The sequence below is a fragment of the Blennius ocellaris genome (assembly GCF_963422515.1).
Source record: "Blennius ocellaris genome assembly, chromosome: 14".
NCBI classification, from domain to species: Eukaryota; Metazoa; Chordata; class Actinopteri; order Blenniiformes; family Blenniidae; genus Blennius; species Blennius ocellaris.
In genome coordinates, this window is record NC_137663.1 from 19,244,113 (window position 1) to 19,272,004 (window position 27,892).

At 43.4% G+C, this 27,892-nt stretch overlaps 2 protein-coding genes across 2 annotated transcripts; both read right to left on the minus strand.

The window, feature by feature from the left end:
* Positions 1–947: 947 nt before the first annotated feature.
* Positions 948–7,427, minus strand: atp1b2b (ATPase Na+/K+ transporting subunit beta 2b; the record flags this gene model as incomplete). The annotated part of the gene is made up of 8 exons (XM_080508746.1): positions 948–1,109; positions 1,245–1,340; positions 1,591–1,617; positions 1,860–1,919; positions 2,164–2,369; positions 2,591–2,698; positions 2,782–2,910; positions 7,337–7,427. 8 exons carry the CDS (start codon positions 7,425–7,427, stop codon positions 948–950), a joined length of 879 nt encoding a protein of 292 aa, XP_080364872.1.
* A 3,616-nt stretch (positions 7,428–11,043) lies between these two features.
* On the minus strand, positions 11,044–22,200 carry nyap1 (neuronal tyrosine phosphorylated phosphoinositide-3-kinase adaptor 1; the record flags this gene model as incomplete). The annotated part of the gene is made up of 6 exons (XM_080508733.1): positions 11,044–11,466; positions 12,055–12,161; positions 13,017–13,259; positions 13,376–15,316; positions 16,444–16,811; positions 22,013–22,200. The coding sequence occupies 6 exons, from the start codon at positions 22,198–22,200 to the stop codon at positions 11,044–11,046; spliced, it is 3,270 nt and encodes a 1,089-aa protein (XP_080364859.1).
* Between the last annotated feature and the right edge of the window lie 5,692 nt (positions 22,201–27,892).

A 27,892-nucleotide genomic window follows, 5' to 3' on the forward strand; every position in this document is an offset into this window, starting at 1 on the left:
CAATATGATATGGGGCCCTGAAAATGGAACACACAAACACACACGCACACACACACACACACACACACACACACGCACACACGCAAAAACACACACTCTCCTGCACGCCTCACTCCTCTCAACCTCTACAGTCTACTCCACTTTTTTATTTAGCTTTTTACATTTTTCGAACTGTATCTTGTTTTTAAAACACAGCTGCTTTGTGTGTCGATGAAAGATTACAGTGTGTTCCCTCCTGGTGGTCAGTCCTTTCACATAACTTTATTCCGAACTGAGTGTGTGTGGGGGATGGGGGTGGGTGGGGGGAGCTTGGGGGGACTTGAGGGGGCGTCCTGCCCTTGAAGCACATTGAGGACGATACACACATGCAAATGGTTTCATCTCTGCATCCATCCATCAAGATATATGTTTGTTGGATTTATCTTTTTCTTTTTTTAAGTGCAACAAAATAGACGTACAGATATAAGGTTATGGTACCGTATAAATACTGGAGATATACACATTTTGCAATGTCATTTGTGTATATTCGTATATAGAGGGATACTCTTAAGGGAGGCAGCAGGAGAGGAACAGCATTACACTGGTGATGTTGCTGATCCTTGCAAACTTTTGGAAAACACTTGTTCACGTCCTTTATATCCCCTAGTTTGTCATGCATGTATAAATAGACGTCACCTCAAACTAATTTACAGAAAATAATTTGTCTGACTGCTCACAGACAGAAATAATGACAGGATTACCACCCTTCGCTTCTCGCCTCATCAACTTCAACTCTTCACCTGGACTAGCAATTCCTCCCCGAAATGTGGAGGTGTTGTAAACAAATCCTACAAAGGGTGTGAATACTGTAATTTTTTTTTCTGTGTATGTGCAATGTTGCAGAGAATGAAGAATGTAGTTTTCAGAAGAGGGGTGGGGTGGTGGGGTGGAAAAGCTCAACCTAGTTTTTAAGTGTTGATCCTCAGCTTGAAAGACACTCGCCCAGCAAACTTGTCTCTTTCGTTTCCGGCGGGAATGTTGTTGGCGTTGATCTTGCACTCGATGTTGATGTCCTGATTGGTGGTTATGTTAAGGAACTTGACGGCAACCAAAGGCTGGGAGTAGTTCACCTGCAAACAGACCCAGAGGAAGGTTCAAACACAGGAGGCAATAATGCATTGAATTTGAGAAGAAACATTTATTAATTTCTTTCATCTCGTGTGAGTTGCTTCAGTTTTTCAAACAGGTTAAAAACAAAGCCTTACCTGAGCTTTCTTGCCATAATATGGATAGTACATGAGGTTGAAAGTGCCGTTAGAAGGAAAGTAGGCCAACTCCCCAATTTTGTCAGTGTCTTCTCTCTGAAGAAGAGAGAAAACTTTATTAGTTACAGGGTGAATGATCACTTCATAAATGTCAGTAAGGAGGGGTTTTTCCTCATTAATCTCCAACTGTAACTACATGCCCACTATTTGTGCCGGTACTCTATTTAATTCAAACCAATCACCCAGTCTTCAACTTCTACTCGGAAATCATTGGCTTCACTACTGTTACGCACATACAGTTTAAAAGAAACTACACTACAACACGCAGGCTCTGTCCTGCTCTTACCCATTGATCTTTGCCAACTTTGTACCTCTGAGAGTGGACAAATTAATGCAACACAACGGGAAACAAAAGAAGGGTAGAGCAGTATGAATGGTCGGTGGAAATGGAAGAGCAGAATGCAACACAGATGTGACGGCTGAATCAACACAGGGACATGCGTTAGAGGAGAACGGAGGTGAGCGACAGGCGGCATATTGCAGATGAGAGCGAAGCACAAAAGCCATGAAAGGGCTGTGTTAAGCCCGTCATTGTGAAAGACCAAAAGGGATTACCTTTGGACCACAGGTGACAAACGGAGGCTGTCCATCTTTTCCTGGCCGCATCCCAATCACCTGCCGAGAGAGAAACACACACGTCTCAAGACCAACTGAAGCACAGAGTGATTGGTGAAACCGTTCACGTGTTTCGAAGATGTTTGATATAAAACCAGCGATGGATTTATTAACATTATTCTTGTTATTGTTATTGAGCTGTTTTCCGCGTTCCCAAGCGGTTTCATTACATCAGCCACGCCATGTCTCCTAGCAACGTCATCCTTTTTTTTTTTTTTTTTTTTTTCTCTTTTCTCTTTCATACCCGATTCAGCTTGATGATGATGCATGGCTTGCCGTGCTGGTATCCATAGAGAGGATCATTCAGCCCGGAGCAGTCCTCGAGTACAGTGCGGTTGAACTGACATGAGCGCTTGGGGTTGTTCTTCACGTCGCCACTGTCCTCCTGCGTGAAGTACTGGTCAGGGGTGCACTCGTGGTTTTTCTGGGCCTGGATGGAGTTGTTGTATGCTGTTGGAGAGAGGTGGGAGGGATTTTTTTTTTTTTTTTTCATTTGTAAGGGTTTACGACTCAACTAAAACCCCCCCGATGCAAGGCAATCTCCTCTCCGCTCAACTGTAGAGGAATTATCTCTTTATTAGGTAGAAACAATTCATTCTGGACGGTTGGGTAATCCACAGTGGTAAGCTTTTTGGACTCGCTGTATAAGAGGGGACTGGAGCCAGACTTACGTGTCAGGAACTTGTCCAGAGCCTTTGGGTACATGTCCCAGGTCTCGGTCTTCTCGATGTTGTAGACAATCTCAAAGGCTTCATCTGCGTTGGGTCTAATCACCATGCCTGCGAGGAACAAAGAGGCCGAGCTCGTGAGACTGTGCACACACGGCTGTGACCTGTGGGACGCCAATTCACTGTGACTGCACCTGGTATGGTGAGCCTGTCCTGCCAGGTGGGTTTGTGGTCATCCAGAGTCTGCAGCATGACGTACATGGTGAGAGCAAACAATCCGCCCAGGAAGATGTAGAAAACTAAATAAAAGAGGAGGATAAGACCTGTGGAGAAGGAGAAGAGGAGTTCATTAACTGTATGCAATAAATGTGAGAATACTGTACTGTAAATGTAATGCAATGAAATATCACATTATTTCTGAATTATTATGCACGACATATTTTGTCATGCATAATTAAAAATCAAAATCAAAAATCAAATATGATTTCTAGAGATAAATATCTTTGCACCGGTACATTTATTCCATTTATTTATTTTTTACTTCCTGTGATATTTATGTCCGTGGAACAATGAAAAAAGCAGCTTGAAAGAATGTTTGATAAATATGAGGAAGGTTTCAAATGTTTTTTGTTCAAATAAAGTTGAACAAGTTAACATTTAGTGCAATGCAGTATGTTGTCATGGAGATCCTCAGAATTTTCCGTTTTGTGAAAGTTTCTCATTTCACTCCATATTGTGCACCGAGAATGTTCTAATAAATTTTTAGAAAACCAAACACAGTAGAAAAAGAACTGTCTTAGAAATCCTGAGCGCTCCATAGCTCAAAGATTTAAACCAACAGGTAAAAAGCCACTGCAAAACACAAAAATCTCCTTTTGTTTTTCAGCAAATTGCTAAATATTCAGCTATAAATACACACTCACTCATTAGAGAATGTTTTTTATAGTTGTTTTGAGTACAAATCACCATAAACCATATGAACACAAATAAGCGGTGTACTGATGTTTCACAAAGACAATCTGACGTGAAAAAGAACATGTATGACTGAAAGCGACTTTGAAGATTTTAGGAAAGAGAATTATAGAATCCATTGAAGCAGAGCTCCTTCTTCATGATCAAATTTAGTCCGTCAATGCAGCAGAACATAGAGAGTCGTCAGCAATACCTACACAAATTGACTTTGTGGGTCTCTTCTCTACGCCATGCCTGCATGTAATCTAATAATCGAAGCTTTTATGTGTGTCTCGCATGAAAAAGGCAGGTGCTTTGTGCAGACCAAGCCTTCAAAGTTTTATAATGTCTCACAGAAAAACGATGATTCAGGGCTCTTTGTCTCACTTGTTGAGCTGGCGATCCATGCAAAGCAAAGTGCTTTGAATTATGTATGAAGGCTACATTAGAGTGGCATGTGCCACTTCAATTAGTTCATTTTCTAATTACCTTTGTAACGTGAATTATGTGAATTGACAATAGAGTGATTCAATGTCATTTAATCTTGCTAATGTTGTGTTGAGTCACTTTGCGGCCGAACATGCCCACAGGAGTCCAGCTAATCCTCATTAAACCAGAGGTTCACTCCATCCGCAACATCTGCCACTCTCTTCCTAAATCACATGAACTGCCACCCTTTTTGAAGCTTTGGAAATCAGTCGTCACGCAGCCATCTGAAAACGCTTCATCATTTCATGTTGAAAGCATTAGCTGCATGTTAATTTTTCATTTCCTCACATTCGCAGCACATACAGGTGGCGTGAGGTGGCTGCAAACTTGACACAGGGTGAATTGAGCCAGGATTAAACAGCAAGGGGGACTAATTTCATCAAGGACTTGCCCTTTTAACAGAGGGATGATGACAATGACAGAAGGGGACATAGTGAGATGACAGATGACCCCCCCCCCCCCCCCAGGAGCCTGGGCCACAGAGTGAGGAGATTACACACAGTAACTGGACAGAGTCATCTTTTTCTTCCTCACTGTACAAAACCGAAATCAGACTATGGGATGTTTCTGTCTTGCAATTGTCGTACCTCTTAGAAATCCTCTCCCATCCACAACACGACACACACAAATAGTGTCTTCTATGACACGTCCCCTGCTTTTAAGCATCAACACCTGAGGCCGGCCGCTGAGTAGCAGCTGAATGCCCTGACCCTGTGCCTCTGCTGGATGGCCCCCAGCGTGGGGCTCATTCCCCCTGTCAGTGGGCTCAGGGTTACATCTGCTTCCCCACACAGGAATCAATCACAAAATGTCAACAGGGAACTGCAACATAGGGGGCAATCAGAGAGTCGTTCCCAGAACTATTGGGGTCTGACTTCAAATGAATGAAAAAAAGCGAATTTTGTTCGTAGCATGGAAAAGTCACAAGCTGAGTTATTAAATATACACAGTCGGGCTTCGGGCTGTGGACGAGGCTGGAGGCGCCGCAGAGTGAGACATATGAGAGACAAGCTGTGACAAGACCGAGTGTTGAAGAGTCATCCGGGGAGATGTTGTGTGTAGCACAAATATGACACCACCCAGGGGAGACGGCGGTAGTGCACATGTGGACACGCAGAGGATGAAGTGTGCAGCCAGGGTGGCTTTCCCCCTGGCAAAGTGGGTGTTGGGTTCACCGTCTGCCCTCTCGGGCCACACTGATGATGGACAGTGAGGCATCTCCCTTTCACTCCGGCTCTGTGCGTAGACAGCGAGTTGAAAGCGAAAGACAAAAACTCAACAGTTGGGGGAAGTCTCATCATCCTGCCTTTTCTTAAGCAATAAGAGCAGGAGGTGTCACTTTTCCTTTCACCATCCAAATGAGGGGACATGCTGTTTAATTGCTTTGTAGACGAGTGACGATCAAACGCGTGTCTGAACTAAAGAATGAAACCGTCTGGTGAGAGAACGAATGTCTTTGAGCTGTGGATCTTTTCTTTTGAACCTTTAAGTGCCACACACTGAATAGGAGCATCATGACTTTGCTCCCTCTCAGGACATCCTAGGACATTTGCCCATGATGCAATGAGGGCCCGTTATTGTTGTTGGAAGTAGGAGGTGCATAATACTTAATTGATCCTATTTTAGATAGAGGTAGTAGTTGCCCCGTGTTCTGCTGGTGGCAATGTAACATCAAAATTGCAGGACTGCTCCGTTTGATCAAGGCTATTTCCATATCATTACAGCTCTTTACCCAAAGCAGAACACACAGAAATGTGGCCTGTGTTCCATCCTCAAAGAGGTCTTTGATCTACTGCTCTGAACAGACACAATGCACTGCGACCATGAGTGCGAACAACAAATTTGCCTTTTAAAAGGATGGGAAACCTAAGCACGCCTCCTCTTCTGAAAAGAATATTCTATGTAGGAGATGGATTAGATGGCAGGAAATGGAGCCATGTTGCCATTAAGTGAAAGCAGAGGTAGAGTATAGTCGGCATCGGAAGAAGGAGTTTGAAATGCCAAGTTTAGCAGACCTACATGTAGTGGCTGGCTACAAAAATAGCTTAATTAACAAGCCTTAGAGAGCACAGCTTAAAAAGGCCACCAGACCTTAAAGCACCTGGAGCACCCTGAGCTGGATTAAGCTGCACACTGTGGGAGGATTCAAGCAAAGGAAGCTACAGTCAATGATTCCCAACTTGGCACAAGTGGTTGGTTCTGCATCCATTGATGAAACATTGTCACCGAAACCTGATGCAGAGACACTTTCGGCACCTCACCAACACTGAGAGCACAGCCAGAGCTCACGTCCTCGGAGGTGAAGAATTAAAAAGAATCTAACTTCCTGAAAGTATTTTACTTTGCTAGAATACACTGAATTGATACCTCCCTCAGCAGCCAATGAAGTCATTAGATTAGGATTACCCCCCCCACCCCACCCCACCCCCCCAGTTCCACACACTGGGAGGGGCCGGGTTGGAGGTGATACAAATAGCATTTGGCCCTCGGCTTTACCCAGATTAAAATGCCCCAATGTCATTAGAACGGAGCCATATGTGCCCTGTCGATTCATGAATCTTTGAAATAGTTGCAGGGTCTTTGTGTGGCACAGAAAATGAAAAGGGGAGAAAATGAATGGAGGGGGAGGCAGTACACAGTATTAAACAGAGGCAGCGTCCGGATGTCTCGACACAGATCTCAGGGCAGGGGAGCTCTGGAGCTGAATGACATCATGTTGCATGCACACTTGACAAAGCTACAGGCATCTCTACAGAACTTCTATGAGCCACTTCCCTGGGAGAAAAAAAAAAAAAAAAGAAAGAAAGAAAAAGAAGTCCCTTCTGTAGCAGAAATCATGTTATAGCTCAGTGCAGCACTCCTCAGCAGAGAGCACTTGCACTTTGCAACAGAGGGAAACCTGTTTCAGCAGTGCTGCTGTAATCAAATGTAAGAGGAAGACCATATGCCTCCACCCTTATGCTGAGCGCAATGCGCAGGGAAAGCATTGCTGCAAATTAATAAATAAAGTAGACAGGAGGGTGTGAGAGGAGGGAAATGTGCCGGCTTGCACGGGAGCGGCGCCGCAGTCAGATTTCAGCACCAGCCTGGTGGACAGCGACTGATTATCTCATTACCTGACTCGGAAGGAAAGGGGGGTGGGAGGTGGGGACACATCAACTCCAGCAACTTCAGGCACAGAAAGTACATGTAAATTTTGACACACACTTCATGCGAGAGCCGTGCAGCTGCAGGACAGCCGTCAGTCACTCGGACAGAGACCTGTTACAGTGTTTGCTGCAGTGCTGTGGCTGGACAACACACACTTACCCCAGCTGCTCGCCGTTCTGCCCAGGAACTCCCTCGTCCTCGGGTTCCATATATACTCCTTCCAACCGCCCTTTTCTCCATCCTTGGCCATTTTCTCATAAAAGTTGGGACCTCCTCCCCAACCAAAAAATTAAATTAAAAAAAAAAAAAAACCTCAGATAAGTGCTGCAATGAAAGCCGGCGAGGAGACAATCCCCCCGAGGTTGAGAGAGGTGGAGGTGGAGAGAGCTCCGCTGATGGGAGGAGACCGACAAATTAACAGCTGAAGCAGCACCAGTGAATAGAAATTATTATTATTATTATAAAAGCACACGCTATTCCAGCCGGTCTACTGAAGAACTGATAGGCTACCAGAAGAGGAAGCGGTGCGACGCTCGGAACAGACCTAGTAACTGCCCTCCCCCCCAGCTCTTGTCTGCATGCCGCAGAGTTTTGATGAGTGGTGCAGAAATGTAGTGATACTGCGGTAAAGCGCTCCCTCCGCCTCCTTCCACCAGCACCCTGCCGCCCTCCACACATACACACACAGAAACGCCTTCAGCGCACCCCTCCCCGACCTGACGCGCCATCCCCAGCAGAGCCGCTCGCCTGCTGCTGCCCTCACGGCCCCGCCTCCTCTGCATCTCTGGGCCAATCAGATGCACGGATCCCGGTCCGTTGCATGAGTGGCAGGCGTCAAAGCCAACCAGAAGGCAGGAGAGGACCATCGGTCCATTGGCTGCAAAACGTCATGTATCCCGAGAAAAATCAACGAAACACCCATCTGATATTCCCCCACGGACCCGAAACTGTCCGTCTTACTCAAAGGTGGATTAATTCCTCACTTGGGATGCTTGATAGACGTTTCTCAGCGATTATTATATTTACAGATTTCTGCAGTGAGATTATATCTTATATTTTATCACAACAAATGAATTGCATACTGCTATGAATATATTTTTATGTTTGATTTTTGTGGAATGAATCTAAAAATATCTATATGCACCTATGAACAGTAGATTGCACTAACGTTATAATATTTTAAAATGTTCTGTTTATTTATCTTTTTCACACAGATTTTTTTTTAATGTTCATTAAATAAAAGCTACACTAAGTTATTCTGACTCAAGTTGATTTGTTTGTATGTGCAAACATTACAGTAATGACTGTGCTGCTATTATGTGAGCAGCTGTGGTAAGTGAAGGCAGCGTCCTCACCCGGAGATAAACTGTAACTGCAGCAGAAGTGCAGCGGGAACATGATGTCCACTTCTCCACCGGCTCCCCCTTTAAAACAACACGTGGCATAAAAACATCCAACAATTGTGTTTGTTGTGTAAAGTTCATTATATAAAATTTATTTTCAATGACAATATCAATGCAAATATAGCACTACAGTGATTTCCAAGGTACACCGTATCTTACCATATCAATATAGTATGGCACTCGTATAATGGCCACTGTTTTAGAAGACACACAAAACCAACAGCTTCTGTAAACTATTTTTGGAAATGATATCTAGGGGTCCATATCAGTCTGTTGAAACTTGATTACTTGGATAAATCAAACTGGGCACAATAGTATCATTGGGATATTTCATTGTAAGGAATCTCTGCATGCATTGCACTTGCCCACTTCCCCCAACCTGACCTGTTCGAAACTGGACTCTGTAAGCTTGGAACAACTTTAACCCTCAAACACGAGCAGGTGGAAATAAAGAAACAAATGAACAGAAATAAATGAATAAATAAATAAAGGCCAAGCTGTGACTCTCAAATATTTAGATAGGTCTTCTTTTCACTGGGTGTACAGTACTGTACAATTTGGTGCTAACTATTGTAAAACAACAACAACCAAAAGACATTCAAGCGCCTTAATACTATCACAGAAGGGCTTACTCTTCAAGGTACAAACTTCATTTCACGTGGCTTTCAGAAAAGAAAACAAATATGTAACAATAACCACTATATTAATAATGTTTCTCATGGTTGACACCATGGAGTTGAATGAACAACACCAGTAGTTCAAGGTAGCAGCAAAGTATTCAAAAATGTCAAGACAACGAGCCATTGAAATCTGTACACAAATAAAATTAATGTAGAAAAAGGGCATAAATAAAACAAGAACACAGCTTAAAGGGAGTCTTGCATAAATTTAAATAAATGACTGTTGGACTGTGCCTTTCTTTAGAGGGCTTACTATTTATTAGTGGAACTATGAGTAATGCATGGACTGGCTGCAGCAGATAAAGTACTTAATTCTTCTAGAAAAAAACAAGTGAACAAAGTTATGTTTATACAGTATATGCTACATAATATGTATTGATTACAAGTATGAAAATGGAAATAATTGCTACATTTTCAATACAGTTGTACATATTTATTTACAGTACATAAGGGTTTAAATTTCTCCTAAGCAATGTTTTGTGCAGATTGTTCCAGCATTCTGTTTGAGGTGATCGATACTCACAGTCTTATCAGTTGCACCGTATTGCACAGTCTGTGTTGATGGGTGTCAGTGCTTGTTTTTGTTTAGGTTTTTTGTTTTTTTTCTGTGTGGTGCAACAAACACTAATGTGCAACTGTGGATAAGCATGAGTGATGAAGCTTTTGTAACATTGATCTGTATCGATATTTGGCTGGACTGCACAGTTTGTGCCAACTGTTGCACGGCTGCTTATTAGACCCCCCCCCCCCCCCGCCCCCCCTCCAAAAAAATAAAAAAAAATAAAACAAAAAAACATATTCTTCTTTTTGTACAACGACATGTTACCATAGTGAAGATCTGCTGTATGTAAAAGTCTGACATGATCATCTCTACACATTTTTTTTTTTTTTTTTACAATACTGTATGTCTATCATGACATGCAGAGAATGACACAGTAAATATGACTTATTCAAGTCTTAGATATGTATGTTAGGCTAGTTGACACAAGTTTTAATTATGTTGCTCCAGCTTTGGGAGCATATTGCTATAAAATTGCAGAGACGCTGAGAAAGTAAATAGATTTACATTACAAATATGCAAACGGATACAGTAGGTAGCTTTTACTCCTTGGTGATGATTATTTGCATCCACAATGACAATCTATTGATACCAAGACATCTCATATACATTCACGATTTTCAAAAAACACTTCAATAACTTATCTAGGAGCCTTTTCTCATCCACAGAGTAGTTTCTATGAATGCTGGATAACTGTGTGGGAGAAAACACATGATTCCTTTATGTCTCAAGTAGTCAGGAAGAAATTTGGCAACACCGATCTCAGAAAACGACCCATTCCATCATTATTTAGTTGGTGTCTTCTTGTTGTAGCTGTAATACTGGTGTTTTGTGGCAAAAATCATTGGCAACTGGAACGCGTCAGTGTAGCACATAGTACAGAGCAGATACAAATAAATCGGATAAGAAATTTATTTAGTGTGATTGTAGTACTTTTTTTTTTTTTTACCTCTTTATAAGCTTTTGATACCAAAAAGTTGAAAGTCTCCAGTAACCGTCATTACTGTTCATAGGTCCATTCTTCACACAACGAGAGCACAAATCACTGTTTCTGTCTTTGTCCACCGTCCCCCTGTGGCTTTTAAGCAACCAAAATCATATTCAAGATTTTTCAAGTTACCTCATCCATTTTCATTCATATTAATTATTCAGCCATCTCCAACTCATCTGTGTATGCATTGTCTCTCTCTTTAGGTGCTTTGCTCACTGGCCTTTCTTACCCTCTCAGATTGCAGTGTCCCAGACGACAGCCTGCGGCCTCTGGCAGGGTGGCGTGCCAGTCTTACGAGGCTCAGGTGTCCGTCTCCAGCTAGGGAGGATGGGCATGCTGTCCTGCTTGCACAGGCTTTTGTCGGGGCGCCTGTGGGCCTTGATCTCTTTGCACAGGCAGCGTTTACGCTCAATGACTTCCAGCAGCTTGCCGTCTCTCTGGGTCTGCATTGTGGACGCTATATTGCCCCCACTGACAGGAGGATGTCCCTGTGCCAGCTGGGCGAGCTGTTGGAACTGCAGCTGTAGGTGGTGCTGCTGCTGAAGCTGCTGGAGCTGCTGCTTCAACTGCAGCTGCTGCTGGTGGAGCTGGAGCTGCTGCTGCTGCCGAGACACGCTGGGACTGCAGGACACTTGAGGCTGGGCCAGACCGTGCAGCTGAACACACAGGAAAGAGTTAAGTTAGTGAACCTCTGCAGTCTTTGGCAGTACAACGGGAATGAAATGTCTAACTTTGCATGGTTGCTGGATTACTACTAGCAGTGAAAGTCAATCCTCCTGGCACATGTTGCATAAAATTGCAGTTCCAATAGATAGCCACCAGGCTGCAGCGATGCTGCATCTACTACAGTTCGAGGGTGGGTCAACCAGACGCATGCAGACAGTCTCTGCAGCATACTCAAACTGCGTCAGCACTTGCCATGGAGCCAGAAACTGGGCAAATGCTCTGCTAGAAGACTGCAGATCACTTCTGAACAGAACAGCATGTTCTTTAAACCACAATTGTTTGTCATTTCCATGTTGCACGTTAACCTACGTCAAACAGCTTTTTTTTCTGGAGCAACAGAGTTGGACCTTATTCTGCTCAGTGGGCATATTGCCGGCTAAAAATAGACCTGCAGGAGCAGTGTCTCCAGCAGAATGGGAGGGGTAATAATAAGAATATTATTAATGTTCACTTCCAAATCCACCATGCACAAAGTTAATGGACTCAGTGATGATGAGGCTGGGTTTTTATATACTCACCTGATTCAGGGCTTCTCGTGCTGGTAGACTGCTCTGTCTCTGGACGTCTCCTCCACCCACTTGTCTCACTCCAGCAGCAGAGGAGGAGCGGCCCAGCCGCCCCACTTCTGTAAGGAAACAAACATTACACTGGCTGTCTGCTAATGAGAACAGTGGAAGGAAACTTCATTTTAGCACACTGTGCAGAGAGTGTCTCACTTCACTTGAGAGTTGAGACAGAGCGTCTGCACATTGTGTGCTGATTGCATTTGAAGCTGCTAAGCAATTATGAAGTCCTGTTATATGCAAGAAAAGTTGATGAACCCTGTTGGTTCCCATTATAATCTTCATTTTCCCATGTACAAACATTGTTTATCTATATTCAACCGAGATAAGTTAACAGATTGATGGATTTTCATTTTTTTTAAATGTTGATATTAAACTGATGTAAATGATAACAAGAGGAAGAAAAGAGATCAGACTTTCAGGACTGGATGAAACTGAACTTTCTGACTGCTTCCTGTGAGTCACCTGAATGAATGGCTTACTAGTGACACAGACTGCCCTTTATCCGATAACTCACTGACTAAGTGTGTCAAACAAGGTTTTTCACACTTTAAATAAGAAAAAAATTCTCTATGCCAGTCTGTACAACTACATGAGCCTATTTATGGAAGTCCTCTTTATTTTTTTTGTTGTTGCTCGATCTGTGACAATCAGCAAAAAGGAGAAGGGCTCCTTCTCCTATCAAACATAATTATGATCAGAGTTTATCTTTTCTTCAATTCTGGGAGGGTTAAAGACTTATTTGATGTTCTACAAGGACAAAAAAAAAACCAAGCAAGCTGTTTGAGTTAAGAAGCCACACCACAAAGAGCCAGCAGAAGAATCCCCATGAAAATCCATTGCCATAGTTTCTTTTTAAATAGGATGTTGTGGTTAGTAGCAGACAAACAGATTATGGCGACCGAGTGTTTGCCTACCTCCATTGCGACAGGCGGGAAACGTCTGGCAGGGAAGAGGCATCCCCACTCTGGGCAGAGCTCTGAATCCTGGGCTGCTATCAACTCCGGCCAAGGACTCGCTGTGACCAAGAGCCCTGTTGGTGGCACCACTGAAGTGGACCGGAATGCCTGAGTGGCCTCCCCGTGACCCCATCCCAAAGTCCTCCTTATCCATCCTTAACAGGGCATCGGCACTGCCGTTCCATGCCCGTCCTTCATCCTCTGAAGCACAACAGCAAGGGACACAATGAATAGTTCAAGAATTAAAACAGATTTCAAAAGAGTGGTGTTTTGTGTATATTTGTGAAAACAAGAAAAAAAATACATCTGTGACTTACTTTCTGTCTCTCTGCTCCCATGGCTAAAGGATAATTTCCTCTGCATAGGCCAGTAAGACCCTTCATCTGCAGCTAAGCTGGCACTGCTGTCCCAAGGCATGAAGCCAACTTTCGACTGGATGGACGCAGACCCTCCGTTGCTTTTGGAGGCCCCTTCGCCTACACCAGTAAGACTTGAGGGCTGTTGCAGAGACGGAGTCTGAGAGCTTCCTCTCAAGCTCTCGTAAGCCGGCGGCCTCCGAAAGCCGCCAGAGGGGTAGGTCCACAGCAGGGGGCTGTCCGATGAGGGAGGCTTATACGCTGGCAGGCCGTGAGGGGTGTGAGAGCGAAGATGTGGGCGAGAATGAGGACGCTGGGATGAGGATAATGGTGTGGGAGTGGAGCTGGTGCTTTTAGGCGTTTGGCTGCTTGAAGTGCTGATTTCCATCTGCAAGGAGTGTGGCCCTCCATCCCTGTCCCTGTCCCTGTCCCTGTCCCGATCCCGATCCCGATCCCTATCCCTATCCCTATCCCTGTCCCGATCCCGATCCCGATCCCGATCCCTTTCTCTGTCTCTGTCTCTGTCCCTTTCCTTATCTCTGTCTCTATCTCTGTCCCTTTCTCGATGACTGTCCTTGTCTTTCTCCTTGTCTCTGTCTCTGTCTCTGTCCCTGTCCCTGTCCCTGTCTCTGTCTCTGTCTCTGTCCCTACCCCTATCCCTGTCTCTGTCTCTGTCTCTGTCTCTGTCTCTGTCTCTGTCTCTGTCTCGGTCCTTTTCCCTATCCTTTTCCCTATCCTTATCCCTGTCGGCTTTGTCCGATTTCAAGAGGAAGCTGACAGACTTTCCTTCCTTGCCTGTACTCGACGTCTGTGTCTGGACTGTGGCCTGGCTTGAAGACTGTGAGCCGCTCTTGGTCGGGGCAGGGGAGTCCCCTCTTTCTGGCTTGCGATAATGATGGTAGTGCGAGGGCCGATGGTGAGGGTGGTGATGGTGATGGGAGAACGGGGAGGTGGATTTTGACGAGGGAGGCAGCGGTGTGGAGTGACTCCGAGCTCTTAGTCCAGGGGCAGGACCCAGCTGGGAATCTCTACTGTGTTTGTCCTGCTGCGTTCCACTTCCTCCCGATGACTCCTTGGAGCCCGTCAGTGCAGCGACAAGGTTAGAAGAACCCGAGGAGGAGCTGCTTGCTTGAGTTGTCACACTCGCTGTTTGAGTTCCCATTTTAGACGACGCCTTGTTTTGCACCCCGACCCCACTGGAGGCTGCCGCAGGCTGAGGAAAGGCAAGCAGTGGGGGCCGGTGTTGTAGAAGATTTGGGAAAGGGGCAGGGATCTTGGTGTTGGACTCGGGCTCAGATTTATTCCCTTGCAGCAGATAAGGAGTGGGAGCTCGTGGCGTGTGTGGACTGGCGGAGAGAACCTGGGGAACAGGGGTGGAGGATGCAGATGAGGGCAGAGGAGATGAATGAGAGATTGACACAGTTGCTTTTGGTTTGGAGTAGGAAGGGGAGGACGAGGACGGGCGTGGGAGCGAGGATGAGCTGCTGGATGACGAAGGGGTGACATGGAAGTGTTTAGAGGATTTCATTTTCTCGTGTTTGGTAGGGAGGTGTCGATGGGAATCTCTGTCTTCGTGCTGCGGGTATTTCATCTCTTCATAGATCGCCTCGCTCTGGTCTGAATCAGAGTCTGGCGTGGTGGCCACAGGAGTGACCGGATGGGGCGTGGCTGTCTGGCTATCCCTGGTGAACACCTGGCCCACCATTTCTATATAGACCGGCTCATCGTCCCCGTCTCCTGTCTGAATCTGAGAGTCTGCCGCCTGAAATGGCAGCGATGTGGCGGATGGAGGCACGCGTGAAGGAAGAGGGTCCAGGGAAAGCTGGGTGCTGGGACTTCTCTTGGGTTTCAGAGGAGGCACCTTCTTTGAGCCAATGTCTCCGGAGTCAGATTTCTTCATGGCTGGAAAAGACAAAAAAAAAAATATAATAATAATAACTGCCCATATTCAGATTGCTCAAAAAAAATCATCAACATTTTTATAGCAAAAAAAATAAAAACAAGAATCAAATATAGAACACTCCTTTCTCCCAGAAACAATGGGGGATTAAGTTTACCTGATCTAATTAATTGTTAATAGGGAAGTACAATTTAGAGCATTTACGTTATGAATAACTAAGGATAGATGTACAATCTGAGTGGAAATGGGCTTGCCCAAATGTATGCTTAGGATCACTTTCCTTTAAAACCTTTAAAGCACAAGAAAAGCTTATTATCCAAAATGATTGTATTGAGGAAACAATGAAAATATCGTGAAAATAGAAAAAAAATCTAATGACTGTCATTCTCTGTTAGCGAAATGACAAGATTTGCAAAAAAACCCAGACACGAGATGCTATTGTTGTTTTTTAACATCTGCACTAGTACTGAGAGTGGGAATGTCAGTTTATATAGATCTATAAATGTATAAATAAAAGATATGGATATGTTGACAATGTGACTTTGGACAGGCAATGTTTGTGTTCATTTGTTGTTCTGTATGAAATAAATGAAAAAAAAACTACAATAGAGAAAAGCGTTTTGCCAATAATGGCTGCAGCAGACAATAATATTCATCCATCAAGTTACAGAGGAAATTAGATTTTAAAAGTTAGTGTATGGCATCATCAGATCCACTTGTGACAAATATAAAGCAATTCACTGGCAGTTGCTTTTACTAAAAATTGAGGTCACAGTGACTTTTGTCACAGAGGAGTGAGGCTGTGTTGAATCTGTGGAAACATTAAGATAGCATTTGGATAATAGTAGGAAAAAATCATGAGGCCATTGTGACCCTGGCTTTTGGCTTTTAAAATTTAGCCATTTAATTTTTTTACTGAAGGAAATGTGAGCCAAAATTCACACAACCTCCCCAAAGTCTGGAGCCTCAGGAATACATGAGGTCACAGTGATCTGGAAATATGACCACTAAAACGTAATGACTCCATCATGGAGTAACTTGGGTATCACTATTGAAGAAAACCTCTGTGGACCTTCTCTATTAACAACAACGTGACGCACATCTAACGGTCAGAGTTTACATTCCCTACCGTTTTTCTTCTCTGAGTGTTTGCACTGCGAGTGACCAGGTGGAGGGGGCGGCGGCGTCTCGGGAGGTCCTCTGCTGTCTGCAGACGAGGAGCTGAGGCGAGTGCTGGGGTGGCGCTTGGGTTTGGCTGGGGGGCAACGGCTGCAATGCTGGGACTGGGTGTCAGAGTAATCTCCGTTTTCCAGACTTGTATCGCCGGCGCCGACCGCGTGGCAGGACTGCGAGCGTGGCGCCATGGCAGAGGCACAGGAGTGAGGGGACAGGTCCTGGGAGGCAGGCATGGTCATGAAGCCCATTCGGAAGTGCCGTCGGAAAGAAGCCAAGTCTCTGACTTTGCCGACGGTGGCTGAGGGGTCGTTTTGAGTGGAGCTGCAAATTAGGAATGGAGTCGAGAAGGTGTGAAACAAAATATCGAGGCATGAAGTAATCACAGACAAGCGAGAAACATTCGTGTACTACCATTTATATTGACCTCCCCCTTTCCTCGCTCTCTCTTTGGTCTTCAAACATCTTTGCAAAAAAAAAAAAAAAAGAAGAAGAAGAAATGCCTGCAGGGCTTTTGCTGCAAAGGGAAAGCCCTGGAGGCTCCTCCATCTTTCGCATACGCATATCTTTCCATCTGAATTACTCCACATCTGCTTCGGCCTCAAACACATTCAATTAGGAAATCAATTCCCTTGTCAAGAGCAAAGTAGTAGTGTACAGTGCGCTGCTGGAATTCCCTTATTTTTCACATGTTTGTATCCCCAACCCACATCTGTACGCTGCTCTCAGGACTGCCAGAAGCATTTCATCTGTTACCATGGGAACAGTTGTGATTTTTCTGGTTTTTTGATAGTTTCTGCTTTGAAATCATCAATGACACAAGCTCCCACAACAATAAATAAAACTGACAAAGAGAAAAATCCCACAAAACACTGCAGCGTTTTATCACACAGAGCAGCTGCTTCAACGGCACTCTTTCTTTAGTACGCTGTATTTGGTCTGCATGTAAAAACATTACATACATCTTATTCAACACAAATCAGATTTAGGGGCTTTTTATATATGAAAATGGAATTTAACTACATTGTGAATAAGGTCTTGACCTGCCAAAAAAATAAATAAAAAAAGGCATAACATGAATTCAACAAAACCTTACATAAGATGGGAAGGTAGAATTGTGTGTTTGAATTTAAATTAAAAAAAAACAACAACTGAGTTTTTCATCCATAATCGTTTTTTAAAGGACTTTTGATATCCTTTGGCTTGTTTCTCAGAGACAAGCAGAGCAATACTGTGGCTTCAACTCAAGGGGGTCTTATAGTGCTTTTACCCACAGCAACATGAGATAAGACCCTGGTCTTTCGGCTTACTTGGAATGAGAACAACATTTACTTTCTTCAACTACAGATCTTTCGTTATTACTAGGACCAGTGAGACTGTTGTATCGAATAGCAAGTGGGGGAAAAAAACACATTAGTGTTAAAAAAAAATACCATGAACATTTTGTCTGTTTACTATATGACAACAAAAGAGGAGAGCTGTATAGTCATATTTATATTTCAGATTGCAAGAAATTGTTACTGTGATTAAAAGAGATAAATTACACAATTGCTCCATGGATAAATGATTCATCATACCACATACTGGCGACATATGACTATGGGTCATGCAGCGCATTTAGATCAGTGGCAACCCCTGTGAGGCAGCAGAGCACAGAAGAAGTCAACTGGAGCTTACAATTTGTATTCACTGTAGCGAGCAGCAGAAGGAGCACTGAGGCCGCTCGTCATAGTCAGCACAGAAGCTCCCATTTACTTACACACACACACACACACACACACACACACGTGTGTGTGTGTGTGTGTGTGTGTGAGTGTCTGTGTGGTAAACCTGTCTCAACATGTGTGTTTATGAATATGGTGTGGCGATACAGCATGCTTGCATCTGTACAATAATGTTTGTGCCCCTGGAAGCCAGTGGAGATGTAGTAGTGACTCCTCACGATTGACATAGATACTGCATGGCCATATTTAGACCAGAACAGAGACCGAGCAGCTCCTTGTAGCTGCTTAAATTGCTGTTTTCTTCTTATCTCTTCTGAGAGGAGAAGCACCCAACAGCTTCAGAACGAGACCAAAGACTTTACTGTTTGAAAAAAAAAAGTAGCAGGCCTCCCACCTCTTTGCACTGAGCCCATCAGCTAAAGAGGGGTGAAATGAGAATATCAATACCACACTCATATATTCTTGGTAAACATGAAGCTATAGCCAGGAGCTGCTCGGTTGAGATCAGTGCTGATGGACACACCCACTCTCACAAACAAAAGCAGCAAGAATCGGAATGAAGGCAATGATCAGTTTCCTGGGTTTGAAGTCTTGAATGTCTTTTATGATTTTCTTTCATATGTGTAAACCTAACTTTCAGACAAGCTCAGAGCTGGCAACCCCATCCCTAACCCTGTGGCCCTTTGTACTCCTCCAAGTTGATCCCAAAGAATCGGTTGAGACCCACAGGTTTAGATTAGAATTAAAACTGCCACATAAAAAAGGCACATTTTTCCTGCAGCTCTTCTACATTTGACAATATGCAAATCTCCATCCAGTTATCATCTCTACTGCTACATCCAACTCAGGGTCTGGGGATGCTACTAACTACTCCAGTGATCTAACAGGAGTCTAATCAATCCACAACTATGAAATGTATTTGTCAGTATAAATTTGCGGAAGCTCCAGATCACTTCCAACAAATGCCACAGGACACACAAAAAAACCCAAAGTGATTTTCATGCTTGTAGCATCACTCCCAGATAAATATTAATCACACAAAGCAGCAAAAAGAGGAAAAAGGACAGACGCTTGCCGGTACCAATCAAGGCACAGGAAGAGATGTGCTGCTCCTCTGCAGCCTTTTGCACAACACCTTTCGTGGGATTATCTTTGGACAGACTCTTAAACAACACCTTATCCTCATAGTGCCAGATATTCCCACAAGCTTTTAAGACTGTGGCGATAAAGCTTTCGCTCAAGAAATCCAGTTTAGATAATTCTGCCTCTGGCAGCCGTAATCCCATTTTTAATTTACCTTATTTTTGGGGCAAAGTTTAAGAGTGGGTTATGTTCAAACAGCTGAATGAGTAATAAAATCAGTAAATACTATACATCAAGCCACCCGTCCTGCCGGACGGTGAATTGGAGCAGGCAGGAGTCTCTTGATGAAGTTTCAGCTGGGTGAAGGTTGAACGCTGACATTCAACATGGAGCCGTCCTCATTCTGTTGGACCTTACTGACACATTTGACACAATGCATGACACTTTAATTGATTGCCTTAAGTTATGGGTTGTCTCTCTCTCGTTATAAACTAAGATCTGATTCTTCTTTTGGTACTGAAAGAAAATTCTGCATAGAGGGAAGCTGTCTGTAGGTTCAACTCAAAGCAATAAAACACACTTTGTTTACAAATTCTATTAAAGTACTGGTTGCTGGCATGTGACACATGGCACCAAAGCATGTATGTATATATGTATTGTAAAATATACTCAACAGTTTTTATCATGTGTACCTGAATATATATCTATCAATTTGCTAGATATCAAGGATATATAGATTTAAATATTTTCTTTTGACTACATATTTGTTTTTTATTCATCTCATTAAAGTTGTGATGTTTTAAGGCAATTACTGGGCAATTATAGCCCCTCATTCACCAACACATATATGAAAGGCGCCAGGCTACACCTACTGACAGCCTATTTGCACGTGTTTCATAGTTTTGTTCAAGACATAAGAAATGCCTCACGTGAAAAGAACATTTCCTTCCACCAGTCATCACCTCCAGGACATATATGAGAGTGCCGTAAGAATCTGTTTCTATTTTTAAAACTTGTATTGAACCTCACCTATTTACTGTTTGTCACTCACCATTTCACCATGTCTGGCTTATAAATGTCTCTCCTGAAGGCTCAAGCTCTTAAAGTGTCTACTTCTACCAGCAGCCTTCATACTGCCTCCTTTGTGCCTCCACATTTCCTGCTTTCTTCGTGGCCACCGGCTCTGTAGAATCGCTTTGTGTCATCCCGCCTTGAAGTCCATTTGTTCTTTTTTCCCCTCCGTTTCGTCCCAGTGCAGCTTTATCCCCGGCTTTACACTGCTCTGTTGGTAATCAAGAGCTGGTCACATCCCACTTCTCACCTCTGCTGCTCTGGCCCCGCTCGTTTCGACTTTCATCTCTCATCTTGTTCCGCTGCCCTACTTGCTGCCCCGCACCTACAGTGGCTTGTTGCTGCCATGACGTTGATCTTTGCTGCCAACGGGAGGGCCTTCAATTATAGCTGTGAGTCATAAAGCACTGGACGACACTTCTAAACAAACTGAATCATTATCTTTCATTGCAGCCCCACCCCTCCTTTCTCTGCACCAAAAGTAGCCTCAAACTCAGAGTGGACCTTTGTGAATTATAGTTGAGTCACATTGAAGCGGTACATACACAATGTTACTCACTCACTGCGACGCACATGCTTCTAAAAGCATCACTGTCCTGTTTAAACTGTCACAAGAATGTGGCATTGACACCTGGTTCGCCCCTCCCACATAAGTGGCTGCACCCATTTGTCTTTTGTGATAGTTGAGCCAATAAAATGAATCTGAATGTATCGCATGTTGAAATAGCAAAAATGTTTATACAAGGCTTAATGATCATTAGCATTATCACCATTAATATTATTTACAAGACCAGCACACAGGCTCTGCGTTGTGATTTATTGTGATTACTTTTCACTTCTGCTGGAAGACGTCCAAAAACCCAGGAGCTGGACCTGATGCATCAGCAGTTTGCTGCGTTGTAGCGGTGGAGAAATTAGAGCCCTGAACACATACTGCGTTTAGCAACAACTCCTCAATCCTACTGAGACAGTGCTGGCAGGAAGCAGCAGAAGAAACATTCAGATTTGATGGTTAAAAAAAACAAAAAACTATGAAGGATGTGCAAAAGAAAAAGCAGATAAGGACCTCAGATCTGCAAAACTTAAACTTCCTACATGCTGCGTAAAAAGGCTTTGATTTGCTCCATAAATAAATGAAAGTAAAATTCTAACAAATAGCATGTTTGTGATATATATATATATATATATATATACAAAGTGATAGTACAGACTATCAAACTATCTCAAAACTGTTTTTCATGGAAAAGTCATTGGAATTTTACTAAGAGTAAAGGAGTGTGTGGTTCAAAATTCAAAAAGTGGTTTCATGACACCTAAAAAGTGACACAGACTAAATCATCACATATTATGCAAAACTGCAGCGGAAACACAATTTGTCAGGTGTTGTAGGCCATCTTGCACCATAACTTAAGCTGACATTACAGTAGCTTGCCTCATCTACAGTACATATTAACTTCATTATGCTGTGCTGCTATGCAAATTTGTCAGAGGTTTTTCAGGCAAGCCCCTGTGACTCCATGAACTGTGCTTGGAATTAAGATTTTAAAATTAAACTCGTTCACACCGGCTAAGAGGTTTATTTTCCTGCTGAACCGAACCTCGTGATAATCCCATATGTGCGGGGCTCTGGTGAGCAGATCCACTCACCTCTTTTTACTTCCCTCTTGGTCTTTCTGCCTCCAGTCCAAACGGCTCTTTCGATACAGCAGGTTCATGTCGCTGCGGGGTCGCTCCTCCTCGCAGCCTATCACAGCACAGTGTAGCCGCTTGCTTCTCCGCTCTATGTCACGCAGGAAATGCTCGACTGCCACATCCTGGGCAGAGCCAGAGCTCATGGTATAGAAGACCACCCGGGATAAGGGGGACGTGTGTCACAGGCAGGCCTCCTCTAAATAAAAAAGAAACAGGGACAATGTTTGAGTGCATTAATCATTAAAAAATATGTTCCGACATCCTCCCGGCCTTGCGTGCAGCTGACAGGGTTGACAATGATTGCTTTGTGATGTGCAGTGCACTATGAAATTCAAATAATCAAATCCAATTGGAAGACAAAACTTTAAGGAAGCCATTTATTTCGTTTTGATTGTGTCACAACCAACAGTCCTGCCCACTGCTCCAACCGGCAGCCGTCACACTCGACACAGGCATGCATGATGAGGGAGGCTGCAGCTTTGTTTACCCCAACCTCCAGAGTATCACATGAAAACTATTTATACTTTCATTATCCAGTTATGAATATTTGAGTAAGCATGGTAACTCAGCTGCGGAGCATGTTTGGCTGGAGGCCCTGCGATGGCCTATCTAAGCCTGTCTGCTAACCAGACAGTAATGCGGTTTGTCATATGTAGCGCATGCACAGCTTCCGACTCACGCTCAACCCATGCGAAGTCGGGCTTGTTGTGGGGCAGATATCTGAGAGTCCAGCAGTGTTTTCATGTTGCAGAATGTGCAGTGCAATTGGCTAAGACAAGCGCAGCTGTCAGCTGATGCATGATGCTAGGTTGTTTTCCCCCCCCCCCATCATACACAGATTCACAGTGTGTTTTGGTTGGTAGATGCTGAAGGGTTATATTTGGTGTGTTCAACTGAACAACACCGCCAGTGGCATAAACTGGATCGCCAGCTTTACTGGGCAGAAAATTATAAACGGCAGCATTTGCGAATGCATCTAATGCACTTAGATGCATTTGCAAATGCTGCCGTTTATAATTTTCTTGATCCATATTGCAAAAGCAGCAAGTAATTGCAGAAAAAAAAAACCCCACTATGGAAGGAAATGTGTTCTTATATTTCATACTTTTTAAAATCACAGTTGTGCCGTCACAACATGCAACCTCTGAAATTGCACATGAATCCAGTTTAATGAGCTCTAAATTATACTTTTATGCTCTTTAGACTAAATATGCAAGCAGCATGAAAAGGACATAAAAAATACATCACGTTTACATTTTTCTAGCAGCGAACCAGCTCTCCTAATTCTGTAGATATTCAGGGCGACTTAAACCACATTTACCACCGACCGTGCATAATCCTTACTGTTTGCTCAGAATCTCCACTGTATCTTACTACATAGACAAAAAACCACGCGGCGGGAGCAGCAGGCATTGCCACCTGGGTTGGACGGCATGATGATCTGCGTAACTGTGTGTGATTCTTTTGTCATGGCCCAGTGTGTCATCCACTGTGTCAGCGTGGCTCGTGCTATTCTTGTATCCCACAACCCTGACCACAACCCCGACCACTGCTGCTGCCATGCTTGCTGACTCAATGTTAATTAGGTTAGGGAGCTGCAACTGTAGGTTGGGTTTTTGTTAAATGGAGCTTTAGTTTTGGTTTCGAGGATCCGGCAGCTGAGCAGGCTGCCCTGCAATTGTCTTATTACAATTAGTGGTATACAATTAGCCAAGCTGAAATAAACAAACAAACAAACAAACAAACAGGAAAAGCGAAATCTTGCATCTATAAGCAGGTTTGTCTGAATGAACTTTGGTATAAACATCATTTCTGGAGACACGGTGGCTGTGATCAAGTCCTCAATTGCTTTAAAGCGCAAATAGATTGAAAGTATTTAACAAGATGTTTTGGAAGCATCTGCAGGGTCAGGGGTTGCTTGAATTCCTCATTAGAACCAGGAGGCAGATGGAGCCATGATTCATATGACTTGATCTGCATGCAACACTGCAAACTACTCATTCATGCACATAAGCAAACACTTCGCACGCACACACGTGCACACACACACACACGTGCGCACGCACACACACACACACACACACACACACACACACACACACACACACACACACACACACACACACACACACACACACACACACACACACACACACACACACACACACACACACACACACACACACACACACACACACACACACACACACACAGTGGTAATTGCAAATCTTCAGCAGCAAATTCTAATCCAGGATACTGAAGGAATTTATGGAGGAAAATCATTAATGTTCATTTGAAAAATAAGTGTCCAGCTTCAAACCGGGGGGGGGACTGCACAGCCGACCAATTTGATTGCACCATATGTTTTCAATATGTAGCGTCTGAATCTTTTTTTTTTTTTTCCTCGATTACAGGTTGTGAATTTAACGCTTCTGGAAGGCTTTGTGCTGCAGCCCTCTGCCCTCCAGCCTCCACCTCAGCAAGTGGTCCACTAGTGTGGATGCACCTTGCTGTGAGTGAGGCAGAAACACTGCAGAGTGGAGGGACACCTCGTAACACCGGCCAAAAGGGCAACATTTCTCATAAACATATTTAAAATATGCATTCAATAATCTTACAGTATGCCTATTTCTTTGTATTTTGTGGGTGTCTACACATACTAGGTATTGTTAGCCTAACAGATATTTGCAGCTTTCGAAACGCTTTTTAAGCTGTTTAATAAGAAGTTCTATTTAAATAGAGGGACAGTACATAATGTCATGTGCTAAAGTTGTTATCTTCCCTCTGCACATTTTTGTCCTTGAATTAACTCACTCTCATACATAGTAAGACGTGCATATTTGCATCCACGCTGGTATGAATCAATCAGAATAATACTGCACTCCAACATTATAATGCAGCATGTGACAGGAGGTAAGATTTTTCCTGCTAACAGATGTTCGTGGCACATTTAATCAGTGATTCGGTGTGTATATTGTGAAAACACACTCCGGAGTGCTTATGCTCCAGCTGATTTGGTTTACCCTGAATAGCGCAGCGATTTCTGTCCACCGTACAGTATGCTGACCCCACAGTCACAGCACTGGAGCCAGACACAGCGCTGCAGCTCCGCCAGAGACACAAACAGAGCGAGAGAGAGAGAGAGAGAGGAGGTGGTGAGCGGGGACACAGCGAAGCGTTCGGGAGAAGAATGAGCAGCTTGAAATGCACACGGGCCGAGAGGAGGAGAGACCAAGGCAACCGGGAAAAGAGAAAGGTGGGGTGGGATGGGGGGGGGGCAAGGTGAAAAATGATGGAGGCCAATAAATAATCACTGAGAGATCAACCTGGGAAGAAGATAAATGTGATTGGGCGGAGAGACAGACTGATGGAGTTGAATATCGAGACAGGGAATGGAAGGACTAAGCAAATGGAGGCAAGTGCGAGGGAGCGAGGATAGAGAAACAGTGAAAGGCAGCCAGACTACAAGAATGGGGGAGGGAGGTGAAATCAAGCCTCTCACACTAGTCGCTGTGTGTGGTCTCCTAGCAACACTGTCAGCATGCATCTCTTCCTTAAGCACTGAATATGCACAAAGCAGAACGTCAGCCTCATCACAGGTGATGATCCTGGGGTGAAACTCCACCGTAGCTTCATTTGTACCTGGCCCCTCCGTTATCAATACATCATCCGTATCTTATATGGAGCAGCAGCGTCTGGAGCCATTTACAACCTCACATGCACGGAGCTGCACGGCCTCTACAGTGCCGCTGCTTAGCCATGCAAGGAAATCTGACTAATATACTCAAAGGAATAACATGACACTCTTTTTATAAATGCTCCTGAATATTTCTAAAGCAGATTAGAATGAGTTTTTCCGTCACTTAAAAGTCTGCCCTCGCTTCAGCTGCAAGTCTGATTTATAAGCCAGCAAGCACACTATTTGCAAAGCATCAAACTCACATGAACGCGGATTCAGAAGAACATTTCATGGCTGCCGCACTGATGCCAAATAGCTATCACCAATGTAAATTAGGGGAATATATTCACCTGCCGTTTACAATAAGAATGGAGATAAAACAGAAATGACAAGAAACCACATCTGGCTTTTCTCAAACAAATGGGCTTATTACTCGTTTCATCCCAAATCATGTCAATGTGGGATGTCATTGTGAATTAAATTTGATCGTGAGAAATGAGTATAAACCGATGCTGCCTGGTAAAACAGGAGCACTGTTGGAATACAGTAACAATAATTTTGCTTTTAGCTCCTGATTCAGGGCTAAGAAATGTATCAAAACCAAATGTACACAGAAGTCCATTTGTGATTTATTTAATGAAAACCTACATTTTCCTTTAATTTTCTATCAACAAAAAGTGGTGTCATATTGACACAACAGGCTTCATTATTAAAAAAAAAAGAAAAACCTTAAGTGGATTTTGTTAGTTAATACATTTTTTAATATGATAAATTACTGTATCAAATCTGGAATAGAGCTCAGAGTAACAAACCCAATGTGTCAGTGAGGTGAACATGTCTTGTCGCCACTGTGTGATTTGAAGGAGGGGATGGGGGATCGATGCCCCCTCCTGGTCAGGGCATCTCCCCTTCCACTGAATTAATATTATTTTGCATTTCTCCCTGTAACAGTGATTAAAGCTACTTCACCAGCAGACCAAACAAAACACATCAAATAAATGTCCTTCAGATTCCAAGTGAAGCAGGCCTGCCAAATCTCACACATCGGGAGTGAAACTCACGCTATAAACATCAAGATCACACGCTGAACATGGAGATTCATACTGAGTAGCAAATTTTGGGTCGATGTCGTACTTAAAGGATTTCACACCAAAAGATTTTGTTATTGATAGACTGTTGGCGTTTGGACAAGAAAAACATTATTAGAGGTATTCTCGTTAGAGGACTCAGAAAATGAAAGTTATGTGAGTAATATTATGTCTGTGACAGCTGTGCTTCTTACCCTTATTGTTATTGTTATTCACTCTAGTTTTTGTTTTGTTTTTTAAATCTGTCATCACTAAATTCATATTCCACTCACTTCTAGAAAATATATTCCATAAAAAAAATGATTGTATCAATCTCTACTTGATGATATTGTGTAAAGAAAGAAAGAAACTGCCATGAGTCTTGTTCTCAATAAGCCGTAAAAGTTGTGTTTACCGTCGATGTTGATTCCACCTGAAGAGGAAGAAGTTGTAGACTGCATTTTAAAGATGACAAAAAAAACCCACTGATAAACAAACTGAGAAAATGGCGCTTGACAAAGTGATAAACTCCTGCTAATATTCCCAAAATTAACATTATCTTTTACAAGTACAAACAAGCTCACAAAATATTAATGGGCAGATTCCTCACACCTTTTGTTTACAGAAGCTCAACTTACAAAGGGAAACTCTGTTCTAAACATTTGGCTGGCGAGATAATTTATGCTCCGTCACACCCAGTCAACTTCGGCAGAACTGCTCTGATGTGGCCACCTTCAACACATCCGAACAGGAAAACAATGTCACACTCAAACAATTTATATTTCAGCGGCGTGTCCGCTCTGAGCCTTCAACAACACTCCTCCATTTGAAGCACTGAGTTGACCTTTCTAAAAGAAATATCAATTATCTTTATCCAATTTCTATTCGAGTATTGTGCATATGAATTTCATATTAAATAGGAGGTCCTGTTTCTTACGCTTCGGTCAGTGAAAGTGTTCCACGTGCACTCTGTGCAACCAGATTTCTGCCTTTTCAAATGTAGTTCCTTCACACTGTTCCTGGCTGACCTGAGGGCCGGAAAACATTTTAGGAAGCACCTATTGCTTTATGGGCTTTAACTCAGTGATT